Source organism: Apis laboriosa, unplaced genomic scaffold, assembly GCF_014066325.1.
Source record: "Apis laboriosa isolate Shangri-la unplaced genomic scaffold, ASM1406632v1 scaffold4_cov146, whole genome shotgun sequence".
NCBI lineage: Eukaryota > Metazoa > Arthropoda > Insecta > Hymenoptera > Apidae > Apis > Apis laboriosa.
In genome coordinates, this window is record NW_025223501.1 from 4,160,864 (window position 1) to 4,188,313 (window position 27,450).

Sequence of the window (27,450 nt, forward strand, 5' to 3'; positions counted from 1 at the left end):
ATTTTCTTGTAATTTTAAGAAATTAATTAATTAATAAGAAATAATTAATAAGAAATTAATTAATTAATAAGAAAGAAATTAATTAATTATTTCGAACTTGAGGGATTGCAATTTTAAAAAATTTTATATTCAAGAAAATTAATTTCCAAACTTTTTCACAGGAAGAATTTTTGAAACAGATTGTCTCCTATTTCTTTCTATGTCTGATTGTAAAATTATAAATTTAATTTGGAAAAGTATTCGCAAAAATTTGTCGTTGAAATTATTTCAAAGCGTGTTACACGAATTTTGAAACGGTATCGATGCGTGATTGGCTAGACTGTATCTGGACCATCATTTATAAGGGGACAGGAGCTCATCGTGGAAACAGGACTGCCTTGAAGAGATCACTGGATCACTAAGGGTATCTATGATCCCGTGGGTATCTAGTCGTCCGTGAATCGGGGTCGAAACCACAAAAAAGTCTTCTCCAATGTTGTCTTTGTGGCGAGGGGGTTGCAACGCTGAAAACTGACCTCGAAAAGTCGAGACGAAACATCAGGGACGTTTGCAAACTGGATTAATTTTTAATATTTAATGGATACTATAATTGTTCAATTTCTTGTGTTTGCATTTTAAGAAAATTATTTTTATTAAAAGGAAGATATTCTTTTCACAATTTTACCACAATTGTTCATAAGAATTTTAAGATTCTTGTTAATATTCTGTCAGAAAAAATTGTTAAGATTTTCATTTTCAAATTATTTTTGGCTGAAAATCGCTATCTCCAACAACAAATAAATCTTAAAAATTTATCAGAATCATAACTTGTGTAATTTAATATTTAGAAAAAAAAATCGTCATTAATTGAACTCAAAAGCAAAGCTCAATAAAAATTCTTCAAAAATAAAAATTCAAATTTATCGAATATTACTTACTATTTTTTGGATTTTTCCTACATCTCTGCAAATGAATCTCAGTTTCAATCAGACAATCAATCCGCGATATCTCACCGCAATTTCTTCAAAACTTTAACTACAACTACAAGATCATGATGCATGTTTAACGAGAAAACAATTAAAGTATCGTTTTACATGTCAGGTATTGATCATCGTAACGTGGTTTTACTCGCATCGAAACCGCGACGCTATAAAAGCTAGATCGACCGATCGAACCAGCCACACTCGTAACCGAGACGTCCGTTTCGTGGTGTCCTAACAGCATGATCTTGCTCGTAAGTGTGTCGAGGGGAAAAAAAAAAAATAGTTTCATTATCATTAATGATCTATATGATTCGATAATTGGACGTTTATTGAAAAATAATAATAATAAAAAAAAAATATATATATATATATTTTCAAATATTCGTATAACATTAAATTTTTAATTTCGATTACTTTTTTCTTTCTTTTTATATTATTTTTTTCTCCAAAATTTCTCCAATCGAAAAACTCACAGGATGCAACGTGATCCTTCGTCGCACTTTTCCAGATAGTCCTGGCCGCGTCACTGGTGGCGTCGACGATCGCCGAATCCTACGAGGACAGAGAATACATTCAGTACAGAGGTCCTCCAGCGCCATTGACCAGCGATGGGATGGTCATGGACACGCCGGAAGTGGCCCATGCGAGGGCTGCCCACCTAGCGTTGCACGCTGAAACGATGGCCAGACTGAGGAAGGCTCAGAACGATTACGAGATGTACGAAAATAACGAAATGTCGTACATGCCGCAAGTGATGGACCCTGTCGAGACCGTGATGCAGAAGAGGCAGAGGCAGAGGGAATACATGCCTTTGGAAAGCGATGGAAATGCTATGGAGAATCCCGAGGTAATTTAAGAATTTAAAATCAGAATTTTAAGATCCGCCATTGTTACGATGTGCGCGAAAAAAAGGATTTGTTTTCTTTTCCTTTTTTTTTTTCGAAATGAAAAAGAAACATGGTTTTTTATTTACTTTTTAAAGATGACAGATGCGAAGAGTTCTCGTTTGACAACGCGTGCACGAGCAGCCTCGAAGGCGTCGGAATTTTACGAGTTTGACATCTTCGATGGACGAAAAAATTTGGTTTACCTTGCACCCGTTCGAGTCACTTACAAACACGCGCCAACAATGGGTTACAGAGGACCACTAGCGCCACTCGGCCCTGATGGCCGCGTCGTGGATACACCGGAAGTGATGAGGGCGCGCGAGGCGCATATGAAGGCACACGCTCGCGCTGTAGCACTCTCCACTCAGAACGATCTTTATTATTAAAACGAGATAGGATTTCTTTTCTTGATTCGATCATATCTCTGATACGTACGTATGTGTTATTAAACCGTTTTAGTTTTGGTATTTCTGTTTAATTAATTCTGATAAATATCTTTATGAAAATATAAGTAAGGAAATATTAAATTTTTTTTGTGAAACGATAGATATTTTTACTACGTTTCTTACGTTTTTTACGTTTTTACCCGAACATATTCGAATTTATTGTAAAATTATATGCGTATAATTACGCCACGAAAATTGGATCGCTCGATTTTTCTTAAAATAAAATCGTTCAATTTTCCGTCGAATTGTTCGTGCAATGTAACTTTTGCAGCAATTATTATTGAGAGCAGATTGTGTCGTACCTGATTTTTTACATATTTTTTTGACAGTTGGGATTTTCGACGGTTTGACGAAAATTGAACGAAAACTTCTCTCTCCCCCCCTCCGATACCAGTTTTGTAAATAATATTACTTATATACACTCAACTTGAATCCATTTATTTTACGTAAAATAACCATTTTGTTGTTTCACATTGCTATTGCTGCAATTTGAATTTTATTGCCATACAATTGTTAATGAATAATATATGTGATTTTAGATTTTTAGATTTTTAAGATAATATATATTTATGATGGTAGATATTAAGGTACCTTGTGAAAAAATGAATCGTATGTTACTTAGAAAATTTGTCATTCTTGCCACCGAAGTGTATTCTATATTTTTTACTGTCTTTGCAGTGGAATAAAATATGAATGTGTCTCTCGTTTACACCTCTTATTCTTTCTCCCTTTTCTCCCTAGTTCCTAGTCTATATTTTCCTTTGATTTATGATCGTTTCTTTAGGAAGTCACGTGGGCACATCGCGATCTCTCATCCCACATTATTCGGATTAATCATGCTAGAATGTAGGTGAATAAGCGAGCAGGTAGGCGTCGTCCAATGAGAAATCGAAAGGAAGATTGGCCTGCATCTTGCATAACGAAAATTCCGGACGTTAAGAGTTCCCTGACATTAACCAGAATTTGCCATTATTCAAGTTTATCTTGTTCTACGTGTAGATGTAGAACGCATTTGTATACCAATATACACGATATTTAGTTACGAATGTAAAAATTTAAAGAACGATTCTTTTCACTGGCGAAATAAGACGAAAATCAAGAATAAAAATATTGCGAATTTCGCTTTCTTTTTTAATTATCAATAATGGAATATCCATGGAAACATTCATCAGCGATCACTTTTATAAATTTTCGAAGAATCCTTCCTTAAATTTTTTATAACCTATAAATATAAATACTCCATAAATTTACAGAAATTACAGTGAATGATAAATTATTTCTTTTCGATAAATTCCTATTAAATCGCTAAATTTTAATTTTATATAAGAATAATATTAACTATAAAACCATTATATCGTATGCGTTCGTTTCGTCCATTTCAAAAACTCTCTCGTGTCGCCCAACCTCAACTCGATATCCAGTGACCCGTGATCCCACTGCTGTCCAGACGCGATCTTTAAGGCACGATCCTTCCATACACGATCGCCTAATCTCCGCTACACGTGGCAATAGAAAACCTCTCGACCTTCCACACCCCAAACGTTCACTTCCTTATGCGGGCAACGGTCCGATTTCAATATTCACCATGCTTAAGCAGTCAATTACGAGCGATCGCGCGGATAACGTTACTGATCCAGATCTAGGAAACGGTCCGCAGTGTCTGCTACCGACTTTGCCTTGCACTTATAGTCACCAGACACCGTGGAACCGGTTCTGTCCGTGACTCGGCCAATGCGTAGACGCTGGCTACCAGCAAGGACGTGTTTGATCGAGCTTGACGAGGAATGTATTAGATTTTAGATTTAGAAAAAATACCGGCTGATACCGTGTGCTGTTTCCTTAATGGGATTTATATCCGTGGGGGTCGTCGACGGTGCACCTGTAATCGTACAAAGTGTTAATAGGAGGTTGAAGTAAAATTATTGCTGGTTGTTGGTGAGATTTGGTGAAATTTGTTCGTGTTTGAGGAAGTGTGACAAAGGACTCGATTTATGTTTTATGAAGTCCTTGATTCACGAAAAATTAGGTTTGCTTGAATTTGAAAATTTTGTAGTTGGAATTATTATTTATTTTTTTTTAATAATTGGATTGAGAAAGTTTGAACTAGTTGGATTTGGTTGGTGTAGATTTAAATCGGATGGAATTTTGTTTGCGTTTGACAAATTGGATGACACATAGAAGATTTGATTCTTTCTTAAAGTATTTTGAAATTTCGTGGAATATTTGATCGTGTTTGCTTAAGTTTGAGTAATCTCGTAAAGATTGAATTTTCTTCTAAACTTCTTTGAAATTGAATCAGATTGGATTTTCTTAAAGTTGAAGATTTTTGAGTACCTCGTTCTGTTTCTTTCTAATTAATTTTTCCTTTAAATTAATTCATTAAACAATAATATATCGATGAAACACTCTTGTACGTAAAATTTCTTCTTTATATCTTGTCGTTAAGTTTAAATGGCCATTTGTATAATTGAAAAACGATTGAATAATTTCAATCGCCAAACGATAGATTCTAAATTATAAATTTCCGTTTAAGAATCAATAAATCACTTCGTATCCTGCTTTCTACACTCCATAACTTCAATAAACGATTCGGCTTTCACACCCATGTACATATGTTTGATCTTACTATGTAATCAGATTTATAGTTGTTCAAACTCTAACCAGGTTTCACATTGCCGTGTTTTCCGAAGTGAGCACGAATCGATTTGATTCGTGTCACGGGCATGTTAATCGACCACACGTGCCTCGATCACGGATTCGATTAAATCAAACATCTCTCAGTTTCACAATTTTCTGTATGGCGAATTATAGCGTAATAAATTGCCATCTTTTGCATTCTTTTTTAAAAATTTCTTCTCTTTATGATCCGTGCACTGTGTATATTTTTGATAGTTTTAAAAAAAAATAGGATTTTTCTTTCGATGATTGGGCAAAAATTAAAAATAGTAAAAAAAAAAAAAAGAAAATCGGAATGCTAAAAAATAGGAGTATATATTACACGTTGTTCCTCGACAACAAATTAATCTCTCGATCAAATTGTTTCAGCAAAACGTTGCATTTTATTCGCCTCATATTTCCGTTATATACACGCACGATAATTTACAAATGTACATGTAAATTTTTCTAATTATAATAAAAGAGAAAAACATGATAACATTGAATAATCTTTATATGAATAATTCATAGGTTAATTTTCACGCAGACTTGACTAACGCAAAAAGCGACGAAGAGAGAGAGAGAGAGAGATCACCTTGAAGAGGTATGTGACAAGATTATTATATACGGTATACAATAACTGTAACGGTACATATCACCGTTACTTCATTTCCATTCGACGATTCAAACACATTTCTATTTCACTTTCGATGCATACAATCATCGCAAATTTCCATCATTGCAAATTTCTATCTTTGAAAAAAATTATATTCCTCTTTTCAAATATTAATTCAACACTCGTTTCAATTTCTATTTAGATTCCGTAAATTTTCTTCAACGCGAAATCCAAATTCCAAATGAAATGAATTTCTCGCTTAAACTTAATTACATGGAAAAAAAAAAGATAATTGTTCCCTCTATTGAAAGATGATTGATTTTATCCATTTTCCAACACAAACATACTTCTGTTATAATGACAATCGTTGGCGTATTTATTTACAAGATAACAACGGAATATCGAGGAATATTAAAATTATAAAAAGAAAAAGAAAAAAAAAAAAAACCAACCTCGAATTCACGCCTCGAAAGAATCGTGAAAACTGAAGAAGACAAACGACCGGTAAAGAGGTAGACGAATCACAGAGAAGAACCAGGAGAAGAGGAGAAGAGGGAGCTTAAAGAAAGGTGGAGGAAAATACAGGTTGCAGAAGAATAGTAGAAAAGTATACTTCTTCTACTTGATTGAGACAAAGATTCTCGGAGGTAGTTGAAACTCGACGATCCAAGGGAATTTTTCTCTTTGCATCATCGATCGGTGAACAAGGAATGAAATACAGTCAGCCTGGTCGTTTCCGCCGAGACGATCAACGCCCGTCTAATTCCACTGGTTCCAATCGTGTCCAGAATTCCAGGAGGGATTGTTCCAGGAGCCGGTCGCATGCGGATTCCACGATGGAGGTGCTGGAGCGGGTGGGGCGCTCGACTGAGCCGCGGCGTTGTACAGGGAGAAATGAGCCGCCTTGGCTTGTTGCACTTCCGGTGTGTCCACCACGCGGCCGTCCGGCCCGAGAGGAGCTGGTGGCCCGCTGCAATTTTTCAAGCATTTATTTCAATTTATTTCGTCCCTACGATCAATCATCTTCGTATTAATGCCAATGCTTCTGTTCACTGATTATTGGTTATAGATTATAGTTCTGTATTATAGTACAGGAGACACGTAGTGCAAGACCTGTAATGAGGTGCATAGTTTCCAGGCGCGTAGGAGCCAGGAGGACCAGGATAAGGGCCGCCGGGGCCTTTAGGAGCTCTGGCATTCGCGTCGGCCAAAGCGGCCAGATGAGCCGCCTTCAGTTGGGCGACTTCCGGCGTGTCCACCACTCTCCCATCTGGCCCCAATGGGGCTGGAGCTGCGTGCCCGCCATACGCCCCGGGATACCACTGCGGCGCTGAGTGGACCACGTTCAGAACGATGGAAGCAAGAATCTGAAAGTTGGACCTGGTCAGTTTTTTGAAAATATATATTCTTATTAAATGTAATGTATTTATATAGAAAATAAACTGACTCAAAAAAGAGAAAAAAAAAGACTTAATCAGAATCCAAGTCTTTTTAAGATACTTAAAGAAAAATATTCGTTTCTTAAAATCATTTTAAAAAGAAGCTCTGTCATTTTATATATATATTTTATATATATTTTATATATATATTAAATTATATTTATATATATATATTAAATTATATATATATAATTTAAAGAAAAGAAATAAGAGAAAAGTAAGACACTAGAGTGGAGGGAGAAAGGAAAGATAAAAAGATACAGGTGATACTCACGATATATTGAATCATGATGTCGAAGCTCGGCGCAGGTCGATCCAGCGACTATCGACAGAGCTTGGGATTCGCATTATGACTTCCACCATCGTGGTTCGTCGAATTTATAGGGGTACGGGGCGTCGTCGCGTGCCCCACCCCATCCGCGACCAACGGGGTACACAACCACACCCAGGAAAATGCTCTGCTTTAAAGGCTGCCATGCCCTGCCCCGTAACATTTACCAAGCCATTAACAATGACACAGTGTGTCCCGTGTAACCTCGTCAGGAATAAAATACACGACAATGTGCGCGTGGACACGCACGTCATCGCGGATCCGATCACGTCGTCCTCGATGTAGTAAAAGTTGAATAACTATTTTCGAAAATTCGAAAATCCAAGCGTTTGGTTCCTATTGGTATATATGGTAGAGTCAAGATTCGATTGAAAATATACTTTTTTTTTCTATTTCATCGAACGAGCAGAATGAAAAAGGACGAAGAAAGAAAAGAAACGAATAGGAAGATTGTTCATCAATTTTTATTTAACGGGATAAACGGAGATTTCGATGCTCGGGATGGATATTATGAGCCAAGTAAACTGGAGATTTTAATGCCTAACGTAACAAGATGATTGAAAATTATTTTTCCCAGATCTGAACGTATTTTATCCCAAATTATTTTCGATACATATTGCTTTTGAAAATATATAGAAAAGATCCATTTATTTGAGATAATAATATTTTTGGAAAAGAGAATAAATATCTGAGAAAATAATTATAATATAATTCTTCTATTGAAATATTATTCAGAAACATTCCACTCGGTGAGAAACTTGCGGCCAGCAAGCAACACGTTTGTCTCTCTCTCGTTATCAAAGCGTTGGCGACAAGCTCGCAGTTCCGTTCAGGTCAGCACGCGAACAATGCGCGAGATGTGGTCTTTGAACCGTGCACAACTGTCGCAACTGCTGCACTGTACTCTCTTGGAGGAAGGAAAGAAAGAAAGAAAGAAAGAAAGAAAGAACGGATAGAGAACCGAATGGACGGATTGTGACCTACACACGCGGATTCATATAGGTGGGTGAACACGGAATGGCGACCATCGAAGGAATTCGTTTCGTCCACTTGCTGTAGGCACCGATGATAAATCGCTCGTGGAGGACACGAGAGAGTGAAATGACTTGTGAAACACGCTGTCACCGCGTGTTATGCAGATGAAGAGGATATAACAGAGAGATATTGTTGCGTTTTCCTTTTTTTCTCTCTCTCCTTCATTCGAGATTGGAATATCGTTAAAAAAAATATGAAAAAGACGATAATTTAGGAGATTGAATCGTTGTCGAAGGAAATGTTAAGTAGTAAAATTTAGAATTTTATTATTAAAGATATTCAAAGAGTATGAAGATGTCGATGATGAAAATTTAAGAGGTTGTTGAAGATGGTTGGAAATATTACGTCATGGTGGGAAAAAAGGGTTTTATTGTGAATACCAGGAAACAATAGATAATATTATAATCATGGATTATCGTCACATTGATATTTTATACCACTTGCGTCATATTTCTTGAACCTGCAATAAAATGATGTTATCACGTGTCTTACATCAGTAGTCTTTCGAATGAACTAACGTGTAAGATTATAATATAATTTTTTCGTTTTAAATTTCTTTTTTCGCATATTATATACATTTTTTTTTACTTTTCCTTCTTTTTATCACGATAATTGAAATTTCTTTGATAATAATATCGTAAATAATTTCAGCTCCTGTGAATGAATATTTCATGCATTTTTTTTTTTTTTTGCATTGATATGCCATTTTATATATTTTTATACATTTATGAATTTCTTACTATTGGCATGTAAACGCTATTATAATATAATTTCGAAGATAATTCAAGTTTTATTTTCTGTACGAAGAATGGCCGATTTATTGCAATTCACTCTCATTCGTAAATTTATAAATTTCACGTATAAAATATTTGACGGACGATAATAACCATAAAATTAATGCATATAGGTGTTGCACATAAGTGTGGGCACTGAGACAAAACATATTTGATAGATTTATGAAAACTCGAGACCTCCGGATTCCATTTAGGGATCCGTTCTATGTATCGGATGAAAGATCCAAACTGGTCGTATTCAGCTTGTAATAACTTACTTTGCAATAAATTATTATCCCTTAGAGCCTTGAATCATATCGACAGGTATAGGCGCCCAAAGTTTTCTTCTTCTCCTTTCACAACTTTTCTATACATCTTCTATATCCACCTGTCTATCTATACATATAATCCATAAATTTTTGCACGCTTTTTCACAAAACTTAAATACTTATTTAAAATTTTTCCATTGCATCGTTACATTTTATTTTACAACAGAGTACAAGAGGAAGAAGAATCAACAAAAAATATTGGATAAATACTTGCAATATTTTTAATCAATATACATATACATATATATATAACATAACAAATTATAACATCATCCATTACAATCCATAATCCATATCTCCCTCTTTCTCCAAATTCGCAAAACAATTTCCCATTACATTCAATTATTTCCCTTTCGCAGAATTAAACTCCCAAACATCGTATCCTAATCCTAAACAACGCAAGATAATCTCCAAAAAAAAATATCCCAATTGATCCACGATTCTATAAAAGAAAAAAAAAAAAAAAAGAAAAAATTCCATTCCACGCAAATCGAAAAAGATCCTGATCTTCCCCTCCCTCTCCAATCCGATTCCCTCATCAATCTCTCATCTCGTTCACCAATGTGCCTTCTGGTACGGGGCTATTTTCGAAATCTGTTCCGCGTGGGCCGCCAGGTGCGCGGCCTTGGCGTGTGCTACTTCCGGTGTGTCGACCACTCTCCCGTCGTGGGCCAACGGTGCTGGGGGTCCGTAGTACAAGCTCTGACCGGCCACGTAAACGCCGTTCCCTTCGTATTTCCCATCGTAATCGTCGTAACCGGTTGAGGGAGATGCCTTGGCGGCTTCCGCCGCGTGAGTAGCCAGGTGGACAAGTTTTGCGTGAGCCACTTCCGGTGTGTCGATCACTCTCCCGTCGTGAGCCAACGGCGCCGGTGGGCCGTGATACGGCGCCCCGTAGGGGGCGTAGCCCGCCCCGCAGGATGCTGCGAGGATGAGACACGAGAACGTGAGCTGAAAACGAGTAATATTATATTTATATAATTTATGGTTACTTCACTTCTTATCGATCAGATGATTTTCTCAATCTCTGTTACTACTCTTTCTCTGCCACTCTTTAAATATTATCCGTTATATACAGTCCTAGAACTAACTAACGGCGATAACTAATGTAATAACCGTGATAACATGGAAAATGGATGAAAAGAATCTCGTCTGTCGTTACTCACGAGGAGGAGTCTCGTGTTAGCCATGATCCACCAACGACCTGATGCTTTTCTGCCGGCCGAACGGGCCTCGGTACACCTTATATAGTCGTGGAACAATTACGGGCGCCCACCTGATGCCTGCCCGGTGAACAAGCGAACGGTGCAAACGTGTACGTGAAATATTAGCGGTCGCACACGCGTTCCGCTTGATTTTCACATAATAAGGGGTGGGGGAGAGGCGTTTCTATTTGGCAACGCGGGAAAAGATTGTAGTCGATCGAGGGGAGTGAAACGAGATGCTAATGGACGAAGAAATGGGCGGAATGTTGCGGCAATCTGATACGACGAGAAGAAGACGAAGGGTTTCTTCATCCTAGGAGAGGGTGAGAATGAGGAAGAGGGATGTTTTCTTCGACACGAATGATATATAATCGCCTATGTAGCTTGGTCTAACAAACTTTCTGACTGAAATCTGTTTCCCAATTCCACGCGATTCTTTTTCTTCTTTTATGGGTAATAAAAGAAATCCAGAGATCCTCGAAGGTTCGATGCAAATTCGACGCAGATTCCATCACGTAACGCTACGCTTGAAATTCTTATAATAAGACTGGCGAGCAATTACACTTTGCGAAACAATGACAGCCACCGCTCGAACAATCATTTCTAACGAGCGTCCACGGCCTAATTGGGACAAGTTCATTACGATGGAATATCATTCCCAGCGATTATTCCGCGTCGTGGTCCGCTACCGATCAAAATGGCGAAAGCTGATGAAAATAGCTGATGAACGCGCAATTCAATTTTGATTGAACAAGCGTAACCAGGGGAGGATTTTTCCTTGCGATGCGTGTATCGTGTGCGCTTGCGCAACGACAGAGTGTCGTTGCTAAATTGTAAAAATAGAATTGTCGCAAAACAAGTGGCGACAACAGTGGTGGAAATATTGGGTAATTGATACCGAGATTCCGTGAAAACCAGACGAATTTCACGCACGGATGACGGAAGACGAAAGAAGTTGAGGAACCATGACGAGAAAAAAGATTTCAGACCAAGTGACAAGATGATTGAGCAATCGAGATTTATGATATGTTAGAAACGCGAATGTGATTAAAGCAATGGATGTTAATGGTTTAATGGCCAATGTCAATGTGAGAGAATATTTTATGAGAATTTATGAGAAATAATGAAATGAAAAAAAAAAAATGAAAAGGGAAATAATTATAATATATTCGAGAAATGCTTCGAAAAAAATTTTTAACACTTTTTACTGTATCCTCGGAGGTTTAAATCTAGCTTTAATAACGTTATTCTATCTGACATTTCTATTTAACGTAAATTATCTTAATGGCTCTATCCGAACCTATCAATCACAGTAATCACAGTATTATTACACCCTGATAGAATATGAGGCAAGAATCGATAAACCATTAGCAAGATTTAAATCTTTCATCGTAATAATCGAATATTTGAATTAAAAAATTATTAAAAAATTATTTTACCTATAAATGATATACATATAGTCAAGAATGATAATAATTATAGTTATAGATAATAATAAAATATATTAACGATAATTAATAAATTTGTTATGTGGATCAGCAGAGAGTAAAAAATTCTTAAACATTCCTTCATATTTTATTTATCTACAAAACTTCATCTATCAAATATCAGATATTTTTCTTTGACAATTCTTTAATATATCTTCATCAAAACGTCGTTTTCCATTAATCATGTATCGTAAAACTGGATTAATCCTTTTTCGATACGGATGTATCAATGTATCAATCAAAGTCTTTTAAATTTCTTGTCTAGTACGAATGTCATTCGACACGAAATCTTGTCCGTCTTTTATGACATCCGCTACTGGGTGCACAGCAGCGTTAATAATCGAGTGAATGTCGATGCTCGATACGTGCAACAGGCATTCCCTGTCGATAACCGTCCCTGGCCTCGTCCAGGCAAATGTATACCGGGTTAGTGACACGCCTAATCGTCCCATAATGTTCCAGAATAATCCTGGATCAGGAAGGAGGAAGCCACGTTGTCTCGGATTTCCAACGAATGGTTCGATTAAAATCATATTGACGTTATTAACTTTATTTTACCTGTATGAATATTTTTAAAGAATTTTATTAAAACGCTCATCGATATTATAAATATCTATAATATAATAATCTTTTTACTTAAATATCGTATTAATTCTCTCTATCTTTCTTTTTTTTTTAATTATTAATTATTAATTATTAACTATTATTGCGGAATTTCTGAGCTCTTTAAAAGCATTTCACGATTCTCCTTTCAATTGGCATATTTAATTAACGCGTATTTAGTTAAGTTTAAAACTTTTAATTAAAATTTCAAGTTCACATTTTATCCTTTTAATAGCATCCTGTATCTCAAAATTTTATCAAAAAGTCGATATAGTTAATGTATATATATATATATACACATAACATGTATTTCCACTACAATTAAATTTTCTCCAAAAATGTTCTTTCGCGAAATATTTATTCATCTATACCAAATTTGCTCCAAGGTTCGCATCGTTACCTTTTACTCTAAGCTCTTCTTGCACAGGTACGAGCGCCACCTACTAACCAGCGCCACCCACGCAACCTACTAATTAGCAACTTGATCGTTAAGCACGGTTCTTTAACTGGTGTCGATGTCGATAACCGCCGATTAAAAACAACGCCGCGTGACGAGATCCCCTGGAATCCCGTGGAAAGGGCTTTCGTTCGACGTATCGACCGATCTTGAGTCGATTGCCACCGTGCCCACGTGACACGATTCTTTCCTGGCGATTTTCTCGCCATTTTTTTTTTTTTTTTTCCCTACTTCTACGATTCTGTGTGCGTGTTCCTTCTGAAGTGGAGAATAGCGGCGAAGGTTGGAATATTTCTTAGATTTTAATCTCTCGTTGGAATATTAATTTCATTTCTTTCTTCTTTTGGATTTTCGTTTTGAACAGTGTATTGTAATTTCTGTAGAAGTTAAATGGATAATGAAGATACGAAATTTACGGTAATCTTGGAACGTGAGAATTCTGTGTCTACTTTTTGTAACGGGTGAACAGTGGACGTTGTGGAGGAATAATTTTGGATTTTTATTCAACAGTTGGAATATTAATTTTCATCGAATAATTTGAAACGTTTGCTATTATTTGGTGTTGATTTTGAGAATGTGGGGATAATTATTTAAAATTATTTTCAAAGAATATTGGATCGAGTTATAGATTTTTCTTACCAGGCTTAAATAAAAAATGAACGAAATAAAAGAAACTTGAAATTAAACAGTCTTGTAACAATTGACAATTTGAGAAGAAAAATGGAATTAAAAAAAAAAAAAAGAAAAAAGGATCTATATACGTGATCGAGAGCATACGTGCGTGACGAAAGAAAACCTTCTGTTGTGCAAAGTGGGACTATTTGACGATGAATTTCACGCGAATCGCGCAATCACTTTTTTTAACACAACGGATTCTTTGCTTCTTTTGGTTGATTTCATTTGTCTCGTGTCTCTATATACTTTTTACCCTTTTTTTTTTTTCGTAATATAAGACGAAGAAATTCTTTTTTAAACAAAAATTTGTTACGCCAATTTTAAGCAACTTTCATGCAAAAACATACATCTCTTACTTTGTATTTATTATTTTGTTCGAAATTTATCAAAATTGAATTCAAATTTTCTAAATTTCATCGAACTCTTCCAATTTTTACACAATTCTCGCTAAATACTTCTCTCATTGCGTATGCAAATGCAAATTGCACAATGTCTCCGAGAGGAAAATAGCCTATGAGTCCCTCGACAGTCGTGTACAGAATCAAAATCTTCCTTTTATTCGCGATCCCTCCTCCCTCCCCTCCCTCCCTCCGCATTCCTCTTCTTTTTTTCTTCACTTTGGTAAACCACGTCAAGAAAGGTTTCGTTTCAATCACATAGGATTGTTTATTCCAAGGGCGACCTTCGTTTTGATGGACATATCAATTTTTCCCTCTCCTCCTCTTCCACTTTTATCCCTTCTTCCTCCATTTAATTACGTTACGTCCCCGTTCTTTTCCAGAATCCGCACTTTCCAGCTCGAGGTCGCACTCCCGATACACGAAATAATTACAATATCAATTACATTATCGATATCTCACCATCTCTTCGTTAATTCATAAATGTTTATGCGCCATAATTTTCGAATGATTTCTCTACAATGTTTCGATCAATGTTGTAATTAGGTATACGTTTTAAAGAATATGAACATGATTAAAGTACAGATAATTAATTTATATCTTAAATGTTAAGTTAAAACATTTTGAACGTGTCGATATGAATTATGTTCGTTATGTATGTAGTTCAGTATTTTATCGAGAATATATTTCGTTGTTACGTTTCGAAATGTAATGTGACATTTATGGTACAATTAAAATTGAAAGTTTTTTGAATTTTATTTAGAAATCGACATTATCATCGATAATTAATTTCTATATAGTTTAAATTTTTGAAATTTGAAAAGGGAGAGAAATTTGTGAGAAAATTTGTGGGTATGGATTAAATTAATATCATCGTGATACGTTTTAGAATTGTATTTGAAAATTGAATATTGGCTTAAAGCTGAAATTATAGCTCTGTTTGATTGGGAAAATTACAATTTATCGATGAGATTTTATATTTAAAAAGTACATATATATATATTAGATTATTTACGACGCTTGAAAATTAAATTTAAAATATTGACGTAAATTGAAATATAAATTTATGGAAAGACTGGTATTGATTTAAATGAAATATCAGATTATTTCAATTTAGAATGCTTAAAAATTGCAGATTTAATCTTGATGTTCTTTTTAAGAACGTATCACCTTGATAAATTCTTAAATCATTTTTATACACCAATAAATATTTCATATTCGATCCTTTTACCATTTATTTTACACATTCTCAACCACTTCGTGTATCGTATATTTTATTCGTTTAATGATTTATTGATGATATTTATCTAAAAAAACAAAAAGAATTATACCTTACACCATGCGTATTCAATTTTTCATTCATTAAAAATCACGAAACTAAAAAATATAAATTCTAAAAAAAAATATAATAACGTATATTCCCGTTCTATATATAGACACCATGCATCGTAAATATACATTACAGATGCTGATCGATTTACCATCATTCCTTTTCATTTAAATCCTATAATCTCGATATTATTTGTATAAAAATTATAAAATTAATAGAATGACAAAATTTTTTTTCCAAAAATTCTACAGAAAATTCATAAATTCCAAGAATACATGGAAAACGAAAAAAAAAAAAAGAAAAAATTTTAAATTCATTTCTATAAATTAAATTATTAACTTAATCAAAATGTAAACATTTCTTGGTGAAAATTTAAACATAATTTAATCAGTTGAACATCGGTTTGCGTTAGTAAAGTAATACTTATTTTCAGATTTCTATAAGAAATATAATAAAAGTAACGAAACATCCTTATTTGCGTATCAATATACACGTCCACTCTCTATGTGTTTTCAAACAATCACCGGCAAGAAAAGAGAATGGACACCGAAGTATTGTCCAATTTCAAGGAAGTCACATGTTGCACCTGACCTCGAGATATCCCTTGAAAGACGAGCACACGAGAGACGAACAGGCGAGTAATGTCAATGTCACCACCTTAGGTGTACCGCTTGCTTCCCAGGGTGTGGTCCCCTCCTACGGGTCGACGACTCCCTACCAGATTCACCTATATAAAAGGGGTACCGTGCCTCGACAGGGCAGCACATCACCGTTGGTACTTTAGGGCGAGTACTGGTTAGAAAATTTCCAGCAGCGCTTTTTCCACGCGATTAACCATGAGAACGATAGTGAGTATGAGCATTTAAGGATATTTTTCTGGTATCGTGATGGTGGTATGTCTATGAAAATTCATGCAAGATTTTGAAGGGATGGAGATTTGGATTCAGATGTAATAAAAGAAAAGAATGAGTGCAATCAAGTATTAATTAAATTGACATTCATTGATTGAGTATATATGATATATATTTGAATTTGATTATTAAAAATCTATTTTGAAATTTAATGATTTGAATGGATTTAATGGAAATAGTTGAATATTGTTTTTAATTTAAAAAAAAAAAAAGAAAATTGAGAGTATATTATATTTCCAGAAGATTCTATTCATTAGTCATATATTAAGTGCAATCATTATTTATTAATAATTAACCGATTTTTCCATACCATTAGTTTTCTCGTCATTGACACACTAACATCCCACATTCTTGCTCAAGCCTCTTTATATAAATAATCACATCTTCTTATTCACTGAAGCAACTATAAAAAGATTATTTCCACGCCCTATCACGCTCATCCACCTACTTTTTTTACACCTCTGTGCAAATTCTTATGTTAAAAATTTCAAATATTTATTTCAGATATAAAACCCATTGTACATTTCAATGTACAAATATTTCTCATTTCCTATTATGTATATACTTCCACCAATGTACTTCCTTCTATCTCTCTATTTTAATTATAATAATACTTATTTTAATTATAATAATTTATGCCTTACATCTTTATCCATGTTTTTTGCTGTATCTCATCCACACACACACTCTTTCTCAAGTTAATTATATAAAACTTCTTCAAAGTAATAGTTTCTCTACTTTCAATTTACAGATCATCCTTGCCACGATTTGCAGTGCAGCCATCGCAGAACCAGGATACGTGCGTTCGGTAATTCCGTACAGTTACCTGGAAGTTTTGGACACACCGGAAGTAGCACAAGCGAAAGCAGCCCATCTCGCGACTCAAGCGTACGAGGCGGCAAGGAACACGTTCGGATACGCTCACGTGCCAGCTTTAATCCATGTTTACACACCTGTATCTGGCGCGCCCCTCGGCGCTGATGGAAATGTTATCGATACGCCTGAGGTCGCGGAGGCGAAGGCTGCTCATCTGACCGCTCACGCACTGGTAATTGCGAGCAACTAAAAGATCTAGAAATGTAATAATTGGTATTGATTTAGATTAATATTTAAATCATGAGAAAAAAAATTCAAGAATCCATACTATTATTTCAAAATGGAGATATGGATAGGTAAAATTGGTGAATGAAAATTTTTGTCTTATTTCAGAGTGAAAAAATATTATAAATATATAATGGATACGATATGATTTAGTTTTAATTTTGTACAATTTTTTTATATTGAAGGAGACTGCAAAGAATCTAGGCCTCCATCCATATGGCGCCTTGGCTTTCGCTTCGCTACCTTATGCTTATAGATTTGGATATGGTGCCCCCATTGGTCCTGATGGTAGAGTGATAGACACTCCAGAAGTTGCAGCAGCGAAAGCAGCTCATTTGGCCGCGCATGAAGCTGCAAAACTTGCTAGTGACCCTTGACTATTTGAACAGAAATATTCGAAAGGAACAATGAAATAACCATAAAATAACTTTCTATTTCTTTATTCAATTATTGATTTATCGAAATGCGAACGAATAATGAACAATGATCGATGATTCTCGTTCTATATATCTTTGTCAATATAAAATGATCTTAGGATTTTAAATGATTAAATATTATACCTCGAAAAAAGAAAACCAAGTAGCAAAAATAATATATGATTTTTATATGGATTTGATACGATGGAACTTAATAATAAATAATTTCTTTTTTATACAAACTATTATTTTCATCTATTATCTCTATTTTTAAAATAATTTTAATTTCTTTCAACCCATTAAATTTTGTTATGAATTATATTGACATTTTTTTGAACATATGATGAAATTTCTTATTGTAAGACTTCTTATTGTAAAGATATATTTGGACATATAATAAGTTCTATTTAATTTATTAAAGACATATAATTCATAGCATTAATACATTATAAGAATAAATGAATAATACTTAAAAGCTATTAGATAATAAAAAATATGAAGTTCGTGGAATATGAAATATTGAATGTGATTAAAATTTATAAATTTAAAATTTTCTTAATTAAACAATTAAAATTCTATAAATCTTAACGAAATTTATTATTATGTAACTCTTTGTTGTTCAAGAGCTTTACGCGCCATCATTAATATTCCTTCTCTTATTCGATTTCCGCCAATAAATCGAGAAGAATGTACAAAAGTAGCACCTTCAATTCCACAAACATTTACAAGTGCTTCATCTTGTAAACCTGCCCAAGATTCTGGTAAAAATAACCTATAAAACCAAGTTTACTTTGAGAATAATTAATTTTAACAATTCTAAAAGTTCAATCAATTATATAAATACCTGCACTTAAAACTATCAGGCTCCACAGGCACACATCTAAGTCTATAAGTATCATCTTTAAAAATCACATATTTCAATAAAGGTTTTATATTTTGTTCTTTTTCTATTGCAAAAAGATGCTGAAACCATGGTACACACTGTGATAATTCTATAATTTCTCCATTAGGATCAACCTATAAATATTTACGGTAATTTTTGCTTTAAAATATTTTTATGAAGTTTTAAACAAAAGACAATTTAAAATAACATAAAGAGAAAAATTAATCTTGCACAATATTGTAGAAAAAAAATCATTTCATGATATATTTTTATATAAGTAAATTAATAATCACATATTCTAATGCTTGACTGTATTCAACTCTATTTAATCAATATGTTATTCTATTCAAATTCATGTAAATGTCATTTCAAAGATGCATAGTAATTTGTTTACAACAAAAATGCTATTATTATTAATTACAAAATTGTAAAGATAGATAATCTGTTTTATTTACCTCAAAGCGTTTTGCAATAGCTTCTTCTACAATAGATCTAGCTGGTAACCAAACATTTGCTGTATAATTTACATGTTGTACAAAATCTTGGCCAGTTAATTCCATTGCTTTTAAAAATTGAGTATTAGGATTAAGATCTTTGCTATTCCATGGTGGATTTAAGAATTTAACACGAGAAGATAAATCTGTTACAATTTGATATCTAAAATGTATAACATAACATAAAATATTAAATATATATATTTTAAGTATAAAATAAAGCTTACTTACTTAGCACTTTCATTACATATAGAAATTCCATTATCTATATTATCAATTTCTTGAATGAATGTATTATAAATATGTTTAAAAATTATTTCTATGTCATTATCGCTTGCTTGTGGAATTAATTCCTTGATAATTTCATGACCAAAATGACAATATATTAAACCAGCACTACTTAATTTTACTTTCCAATCATAACCTGGTTTCTTAATTATCGTGCTTACCGATTCATTAAAATCTCTAATTTATAAATAAAACTGAGTTATTTCATATTGATTTTTCTTTTTTAAAAATCAAGCCATACCTCATATGATGGTCATAACGATGCTTGCAAGGATTATATTCCGCACCAACATCAACCACAATGTCACAAGTATTTAAAATGTTCATATTCCGTGATCTAAAAATATATTTAATAAAATTTTTGTTTATTAACTCTAATGAATTTTAAAATCACAATATGATATTTTTTTATAAAAACATTTACAATTCTCGCTCCAAAATTACTTTATAAAAAATACCTTACCTTACTATAATTGCATCTTTATATCTTGGCAATGTTTTCAACATAAAACAAGCGAGTGCTTCATCACAATGAAAACAACCATCATGAGTTCCGATTTTCACATGTTCTGTCATTGTTACAAATTTCTGTGACCACGTTGGCGTATAGGTTAAGTTACCTGATAGAGCAGATAGTTTCGTGAAATAGTTTCGTAAAATTGTACCAGAGATATTTTTAATCATATTCTCATTATAATGCAAATAAAATTTATGAAATACGATAAAATAATATAATATATATATATGTATATAATCTTGAATCACTTGGTTAATCCAAAGTATCACATGTGCTTTAATTAACTAATAAAAAGGTTATATGATTAATCAGAAACTATACATGTTAGTTAAATACACATATTTATTATACGAAAACATTTAATATCATTATTCATAATACAGATACATGTATCATTCATTTTAAATAAAAAAATTCAATTTTATATATTAATTTGTTATATGAAAAAAATAGATACATATAAGAAGTACATACCAAATATAAAAATTCGATTGAAAAAATCTTAAATTCGGGAATCAGCGCCATCTTCAGAGTATCGCAAATTAAACATATCAAGAAAAGATAAGAAAATAATAGAAAAAGAATAGAAATTGATCTTCTGCCATTTTTTGAATATAAAGATATCTTTTCAAAAACAAAATAAAATAGAATAAAAATTGATTATTAGCGCCATTTCTTAGAAACTTTTCAAATTTATATTTTTAGCGCTGATATTCAATTCTTACTCTATTTCTATCCTTTTCCTATTGTTTTCTCTTTTTATCTCTATTAGTTTCATTTGTGGCATTAAAGATGACGCTAATTCCAAAATTTTTATCCTATCTGTGTCTTTTTTTCATTATATAGTCTCTATGTCTATATTATCACGAGACCGCAAATAAGGTATGGGATGTCAATTCAATGTCTTTCATTTTCTTCTTTTTCCAAATGTTTTAATCTTTAATTTGAAAAAGAATAAACGTTACATTTTTTGATTTTATTATTAAAATGATAATTAGAACTCAAAACAAAATACTCTAAAAATTGACGCGATAATAATTAAAATTTTATTCTGATTAAATCGAATTGGTAAAGTTAAGACATTAAAATAAATTGATATTAAAATTGAATTAAGTCTGTATTACTATATTACATATTATTGTTGTATTATTATTGTAATACTAATAATTTATTTATTTATTTTTTAAAGTAAATTATTTATTTTTAGAATAAAAGTATGACTTTGTATATATTGTTAAGTTAATATTATTATTAAATTATTGAAAAATTGTATTCATTAAAAGTATGGAAAATGTGAAATTAAATAAATATATTTTTCTTGATGGTACGATGTTCGAATAGAAATATTTTCTCATATTTTATTATTTTAGGCAACAATAATAATTACGATACCGTGGCCTATTACTTAAAAGATGATTATATTTACAATTATTAAAAATATCTATACGTAAAATTATACATCGATCAAATTAAATTACGAACTATCTCTTTTTGATAATTGAAATATTTAGGAACAAAAGTTAAATTAATCTTGTGCTCTACGCTCAATATTAAAGTAAATTATTCTTTAGTAAAAATTTTGTTGTCACATTCATTTTAAAAATTACAAATAATTTTCCTTGGTATAAATATGAAGAAGAATCTATATCAACAATAATGCTCTAAATCGATAAAATAAATAGAAAAAAAAAAAAAAAATTTAAAAAGAGAGAGAAAAATTATCGTGCAGCTAGACAATCATAAAGACAAAATAATTGCACGCAGTTTACAATTATTATTAACGCAGTATAAGGTTTCTTACATCGATAACATGTAACTCTACAGAGAGACACAGATATTTACAGAAACCATCAAATGTACACGTTGAAACTTTTCTCTATATATTCTACACACTTATCAATTTTAACTATCTAAAAATCGCAAAAATTGGAACGGAATAAATTCACATGTAAATATATTATATATATTACAAATATTAATAATATTATATATTATTAATATTATTAATATTATATATATATAAAATATATGATGTTGTATTATTGTATGATAATCTATTTATACATTTAACAATATCGATAGGAATTTCAATTCGAAATTATTTTTTTTCCGCTAAGAGAAATGAAAATGTAGGGATGTTATTAGGATATGAATATAGATAAATTCACAAAGACACGATTGCTTAGAGAAATTACTCCATCAATATAGGGATTTAAATATTTCTCCAAAATGCTTCCTGCATTTCTTTCTTCTTGTCTTTTTTTTTTTTTTTTTTTTTTTTAATTATTACTATACATTCTCATTAATCTACTCATGCAGTTGCATCTAATCAGCTAATACAAATATTCGATCGTAATATATGAGTTTGTTGAGCAATGTATAACAGATTTATTGCTGTTTCGCTAGATAGAACACATCAATTTGTCGTGGAAATAATCGATGCAATGTAGGAACCGACAAAATTTCCTATTTATCCTAAAAAAAAATCGACAGAACTTGCAAAACTGTCAGATTTTGATTGCAAAATTATCATCTCTTTATCATATTTTTATCATGATTAATGATAATGCAAACCACGATTATCTCACGTTAATATTTGAACGCTGCTGTATTACGAGTTTTATAATATATTTTGAAAATTTTATTTAGTACTTCTTGAAATAAAAAATAGTTTTTGAAATGATACATACATTACAAAGAAATAAATTAATTTCAAGAAGTAAATAAAAGTAAAAAGTAAATATAACTATAACATTGCACGATTCAAAATCGACTCTAATTTATCGATCGAACGAATTCTATTTTATCGACAGAGCTATAATCTATTTATAATTTTCGAATCGAATATTTTGAATATTTAAATTATTTCAGAACAATAACCTTCCACTATTTTTTCTTTTTTTACGTGTTCTCTCTATCGTTCTTTCTAAAAAACGGAAAACGCAATTCTGTAATCTCATTCATTGCTTAAAGTATTCTAAGCGTTGAAAAAGAATATAAAAAAAAAAAAAGAAAAGAAATAGGATCAGTCATCCATTTTTCCCATCTCGCGTGAGCTGCGTGTTCGAACAATCTATTCGAACGTATTAATTTTAATAAGTGTGAATCCATTATCATCATGTACAGGGGTTATGGCAAATACTTAAAGAAAGAGGTGATATCCTCTTCCACAGGAGAAAGACAGAGAAAGAGAAAGAGAAAGAGATCTTACATATTAACAATATACATAAATATACACTAGGGGAGGTTGTGGATTCACTAATTACCAAAATCAATGTTGTCAGCGACACGAAGGGAGAGCATGCAAATTTTCTTGAAAATCCTGACTCTTCTCATTACCACTGTCTTTTCAGGCATTTTTTGTTCTTAACATTATGGCGACAACTTTGGCTTTCTTCGTCAAAAATGGTGTCCTCTTCACACACGAATCGGAAATCGAGCACCTGCCTCGACGTAAATCCAGGAGAACAATAATGAAACAATCTACAGTCCCTATTGTCACCATAGAAACGGTACATCTCCTTCTCCAGGCAATTGAAACCATCTCTTCTTTTCAACGATGCCGATTTTCGACTCAAAGGCCTAATCGTTGTCGATTCCATTTCTTCAACATGTTCAGTCGTCGATGACTCTGAAGAAGTCATTATTTGAGGAGTTGAAGAGGTAACGGAAATTTCTGTCATATTTTGATCCATGAATTTGGTCGATGATGCAATCGATGTTTCATCTTGCGTAGTTGGATTTTGCGTGGTTGGAGATGATTCCTCGGGATAATCAGACTCGACGGAAGTAAAAGTGGTCGATAAAGCTGTTGTACTCAGGATTTCCACGTCTACCAAAGTAAAACTCTTAGAACTATTTGACTTCTCGGACTCGATGCTAGTAGATTCGATTTCCTTCAAATTTTTCTCAGTAGTGGAGGCAAGAGTAGTGGATAATCTGGAGATAGGATAAGGTGTGAAATTCTCTTCCTCATTTTCTTCCTTTTTGACATTTGTTGGGGACTTTTGCTCGCTTGGACTAGAGTCCTGATCATCCTTACTCTTTGCTGAAATGTTGTCTCTCTGTTCCGTCTCGTTAACAAACTTTAATTTGTCCTCAAGCACATTTTCTTCGTTTCCATCAGTTATATTAGTAATTATTGTTGACTCTGTAGTCGATATTTCCGTAGTTTCCATTAAACTGTCCTCCATAGCCGTCGTGATAGCCATCATAGTTGTTGGTTTACGAGTTAGCAAGGTGAGTTTTCTGATCACTGGTTTTGGTGCCAACTCGTTGTAAGATTTAGGTGGCTTTGCCGGTTTGGGATTGAGAAGACTTATTCTAGGTTTGATTATCACGGGATTTGGAGTCGTCGTTGGAGGTATGTAATTATAATTTTTCCTAGCAGAGATTGGTTTGAATAATTTTGGAGGTGTAGGTCGAACAGTTGTTGTTGTAGTAGTGGTTGTTGTTGTTGTTGTGGTTGTTGACGTTGTAGTCTGTAATAAGTCTGTCTTCTCCATGTTAAAGTCTTCTGGATTCTCAGTTCCCTCATTTTTTTCAGACTCCGTCGTAGTTTCCAATACGTCTTCTTCAATTTTCTCATTAGTGTCCTCTATTTTTCTATCAGCCAACATTTCTTTGTTACTCTTCTCGTCGCTTAGACTATTAGAGTTTGAAGATTCGCGTTCTTTATAATTATCAGGCTCGTAATTATCATCAACGTAATCATGCGCGGTATTATCTACAATTTCCGACGATTTCTTAGATTCCAATATATCTTCTCTTCTATCCTTAGGTAATTCATCGGTGAATTTAAGAACCCCTTCGGTACTTTCTTCCTGATCGCTCAAAATACGTTCCTCGAGGATTTCTTCCTTGGCACTTGGCGTTTCTTCGGAAATAGTATGTTCCAAGGAAGAAATAGTGGTGTCTTCGGAATTTTCAGAATCTCTATAGTCGTTATCTTCATCCATTTCGTAAGTACTTTCATAAAATGCCTCGGTAGAGTCATGATGCTCTATCGAATCTTCTTGAGAATTGATTTCTTCCTTCTTAGTCGTAGAATACTCTTTTTCTCCTTCCTCTTCCTCGCTTTCAATTTTCGTGTTTTCATCCTTCGGTTCATGAGAGAAATCTTCTTCTGAAGAATTTTCGAGCTTTTTCGTGTTTTTCTCCTCGCGAGAATTTTTGGTTACTTCGTAGCTATCTTCTACAAAATCTTCGTCATTGAGAACTGTGGTCGATTCGTCTTCCACACTTTCACGTTCAATCGAAGAATTCTTCTTAAGCGTTTCAGGCTTTTGTTCCATTTCTTCGTCAAATTTTGTTTCCTCGGTTTCCTTTTTTTCTTCGATTTGTGCTTCATCAAAATTCACGTTCTCTTCATCTTCCAAAATTTTCTTGAACTCTTCTTCATACGTTTCCAAAGTTTTAGATTGCTTTTCTGAGGTCTCGTAGTCGTTAACCTCGCCTTTTCGATTCTCTTTCCCTGAATCCTGATCCTTACCGGTCTGCAGACTCTTTAAATAACCACCATGGTCGTTCACAGCTCTGGTATCGACTTCCTTTGAAGTTTGAGATTCTGGTTCCTCAAATATATTCTTGTCAATCTGTTCAACCTCAGAATTCACTCTCGTTGTACTTGTTTCCACATTTTGTTCAGGAAGATTATCATCAGTTGATTTGACAGATTCGTTATTCTCAGTTTTATTTTCCTTCTTCCTTGAAGATACTTTTCCTCTAGATCTGATCCTCAAACTTTTTCTTCCCGCAATTGGCTTCGACTCTTTTAATTTTTCTCTTCTTCTTTCGTCTTCTACGTTTTCTTCGCGATCACTTTCCACCTCTTTCGACTGCGTTTTATCTTCAACAATGTCACGTTGATCTTTTGAATTTTTCGAATCTTGCCTATGTATAGACTCTCTTTCCATCTTAATACTTGTCTCTTCAGTCGTGAAAAGTTTTGGAATCTCCGTGGAAACGTGCTCTCTTTCCGTCGTGTTCGAAAAAGTTTGTGCATCCTTGGATTTCGAATATTCTTTTGGATCAAGAATAACCACGTCGATGATTCGTTCCGGCTTTTTGACCTCGATCTTATCTCTCTCACTTTCGTCGTTAATCTTCCCCTTCTCGTTCGAAATTTCTTGTTCCTCTTCTTCGTCCATTTCTTCACTATCTTCCTTCAAATCTGATTCAATTGTTCCCCCCTCATCCACATCAATATATTCTTCACCGTCGGACTCCTTACTATCCGATCTCAAAGGAATATCAAATTCCTGTGACTGTTCATCGGATTTATCCCTTTCATCCTGCTCCTCCTCCTCGATATCATCCTCGTATTCCCTGGCCTTGAAGTTCTTGGAAGCCTTCGTTTCTAGATCCTCCAGTTCCGAATCCTTCCCCTCGATATTTTTATCAGAGCCAATTCCCTGTAACCTGCTCCCCTCGAAGACATTACGAATAGCCTCCTCCGTGAACTCGTCCCCGAACAAGATATCCCTGAACCTCATCAGACTCTCTTTGAACGATCGAAAATCCTTTGTGTCACTTTCATTCTCAACGTTTTTGCTACTCGAGCTTGCCACTTCCTCCCTATCCTGTTTCTTCCTAGAATCTTCATCATAAGCGAAAGAAACCATAGAATTCTTCGATCTCTTCACTCTCCAACCACTCTTCCCTTCGTTAACCACCGTACGAACACGTCTGCTGTTCCGAATTTTAGGAACGTCCCTGTAGAAAGGATCAAACGACTCGTCCCCCTCCTTGTAATCGTCATAACTGGCTGGGATGGTTGGAAGCGGAAGAGTGACCAACTGGGTGGTGTTCAGAGGTCTGCCAGATTCGTCGCTGACGCTTGCCTTGGCCGTTACGATTACCCTGGATTGAGAAGGTAGCAAGGAGGACGGGTTTTGGATTATTCTTTGAAGATCGGGTGGCGGCAGGTTGATAGTGATCTGATGGGGCTTCAATTGAGGGATAGGTATAGGGGGCAGCACGTGTATGTGCTGGGTGACTTGTTCATTGGTGGGTTGAGAGGTTTGGGGCGGCTTTGACGAAGTTCTCGGGGTCGGGTAGAAGGATCTGATGGTCGTTTCGTCGGTTGCAGGCGTTGGAAGGAAGCTTCCCGAGATTCTTTGCTGTTGGGAGCTCTGGCTGTTGGTTTTCGTTTGCCCCGATCGCGGCGATTCCGACGTTGGCACAGGCGATATAGTCAACTTCGAGATCTGA

At 33.9% G+C, this 27,450-nt stretch overlaps 5 protein-coding genes across 5 annotated transcripts in view; 2 read left to right on the forward strand and 3 right to left on the reverse strand.

The window, feature by feature from the left end:
- Positions 1 to 1,201: 1,201 nt before the first annotated feature.
- LOC122716995 lies at positions 1,202 to 3,016 on the forward strand. Its single transcript, XM_043940609.1, has 3 exons — positions 1,202 to 1,213; positions 1,471 to 1,809; positions 1,945 to 3,016. Exons 1-3 carry the CDS (start codon positions 1,202 to 1,204, stop codon positions 2,233 to 2,235), a joined length of 642 nt encoding a protein of 213 aa, XP_043796544.1. The 3' UTR covers positions 2,236 to 3,016.
- Positions 3,017 to 5,331: 2,315 nt separating this feature from the next.
- On the reverse strand, positions 5,332 to 10,663 carry LOC122716996 (pupal cuticle protein-like). Its single transcript, XM_043940610.1, has 4 exons — positions 10,640 to 10,663; positions 10,033 to 10,424; positions 6,680 to 6,946; positions 5,332 to 6,536 (listed from the first exon to the last, which is right to left on the reverse strand). Exons 1-4 carry the CDS (start codon positions 10,661 to 10,663, stop codon positions 6,326 to 6,328), a joined length of 894 nt encoding a protein of 297 aa, XP_043796545.1. The 3' UTR covers positions 5,332 to 6,325.
- Positions 10,664 to 16,301: 5,638 nt separating this feature from the next.
- LOC122717202 (cuticle protein 18.7-like) lies at positions 16,302 to 18,175 on the forward strand. Its single transcript, XM_043941038.1, has 3 exons — positions 16,302 to 16,476; positions 17,291 to 17,587; positions 17,826 to 18,175. The coding sequence occupies exons 1-3, from the start codon at positions 16,465 to 16,467 to the stop codon at positions 18,015 to 18,017; spliced, it is 501 nt and encodes a 166-aa protein (XP_043796973.1). The 5' UTR covers positions 16,302 to 16,464; the 3' UTR covers positions 18,018 to 18,175.
- Positions 18,176 to 18,517: 342 nt separating this feature from the next.
- Positions 18,518 to 20,643, reverse strand: LOC122717198 (MYG1 exonuclease). Its single transcript, XM_043941035.1, has 6 exons — positions 20,185 to 20,643; positions 19,963 to 20,058; positions 19,665 to 19,898; positions 19,395 to 19,596; positions 18,901 to 19,073; positions 18,518 to 18,828 (listed from the first exon to the last, which is right to left on the reverse strand). The coding sequence occupies exons 1-6, from the start codon at positions 20,403 to 20,405 to the stop codon at positions 18,657 to 18,659; spliced, it is 1,098 nt and encodes a 365-aa protein (XP_043796970.1). The 5' UTR covers positions 20,406 to 20,643; the 3' UTR covers positions 18,518 to 18,656.
- A 2,501-nt stretch (positions 20,644 to 23,144) lies between these two features.
- LOC122716930 (serine-rich adhesin for platelets-like) overlaps positions 23,145 to 27,450 on the reverse strand; it is a 58,610-nt gene continuing 54,304 nt past the window's right edge. Inside the window, exon 8 of the mRNA XM_043940447.1 lies at positions 23,145 to 27,446. Coding sequence (XP_043796382.1) covers positions 23,574 to 27,446 — 3,873 coding nt within the window. The 3' untranslated portion in view covers positions 23,145 to 23,573. The remainder of the gene's footprint in view (positions 27,447 to 27,450) is intronic.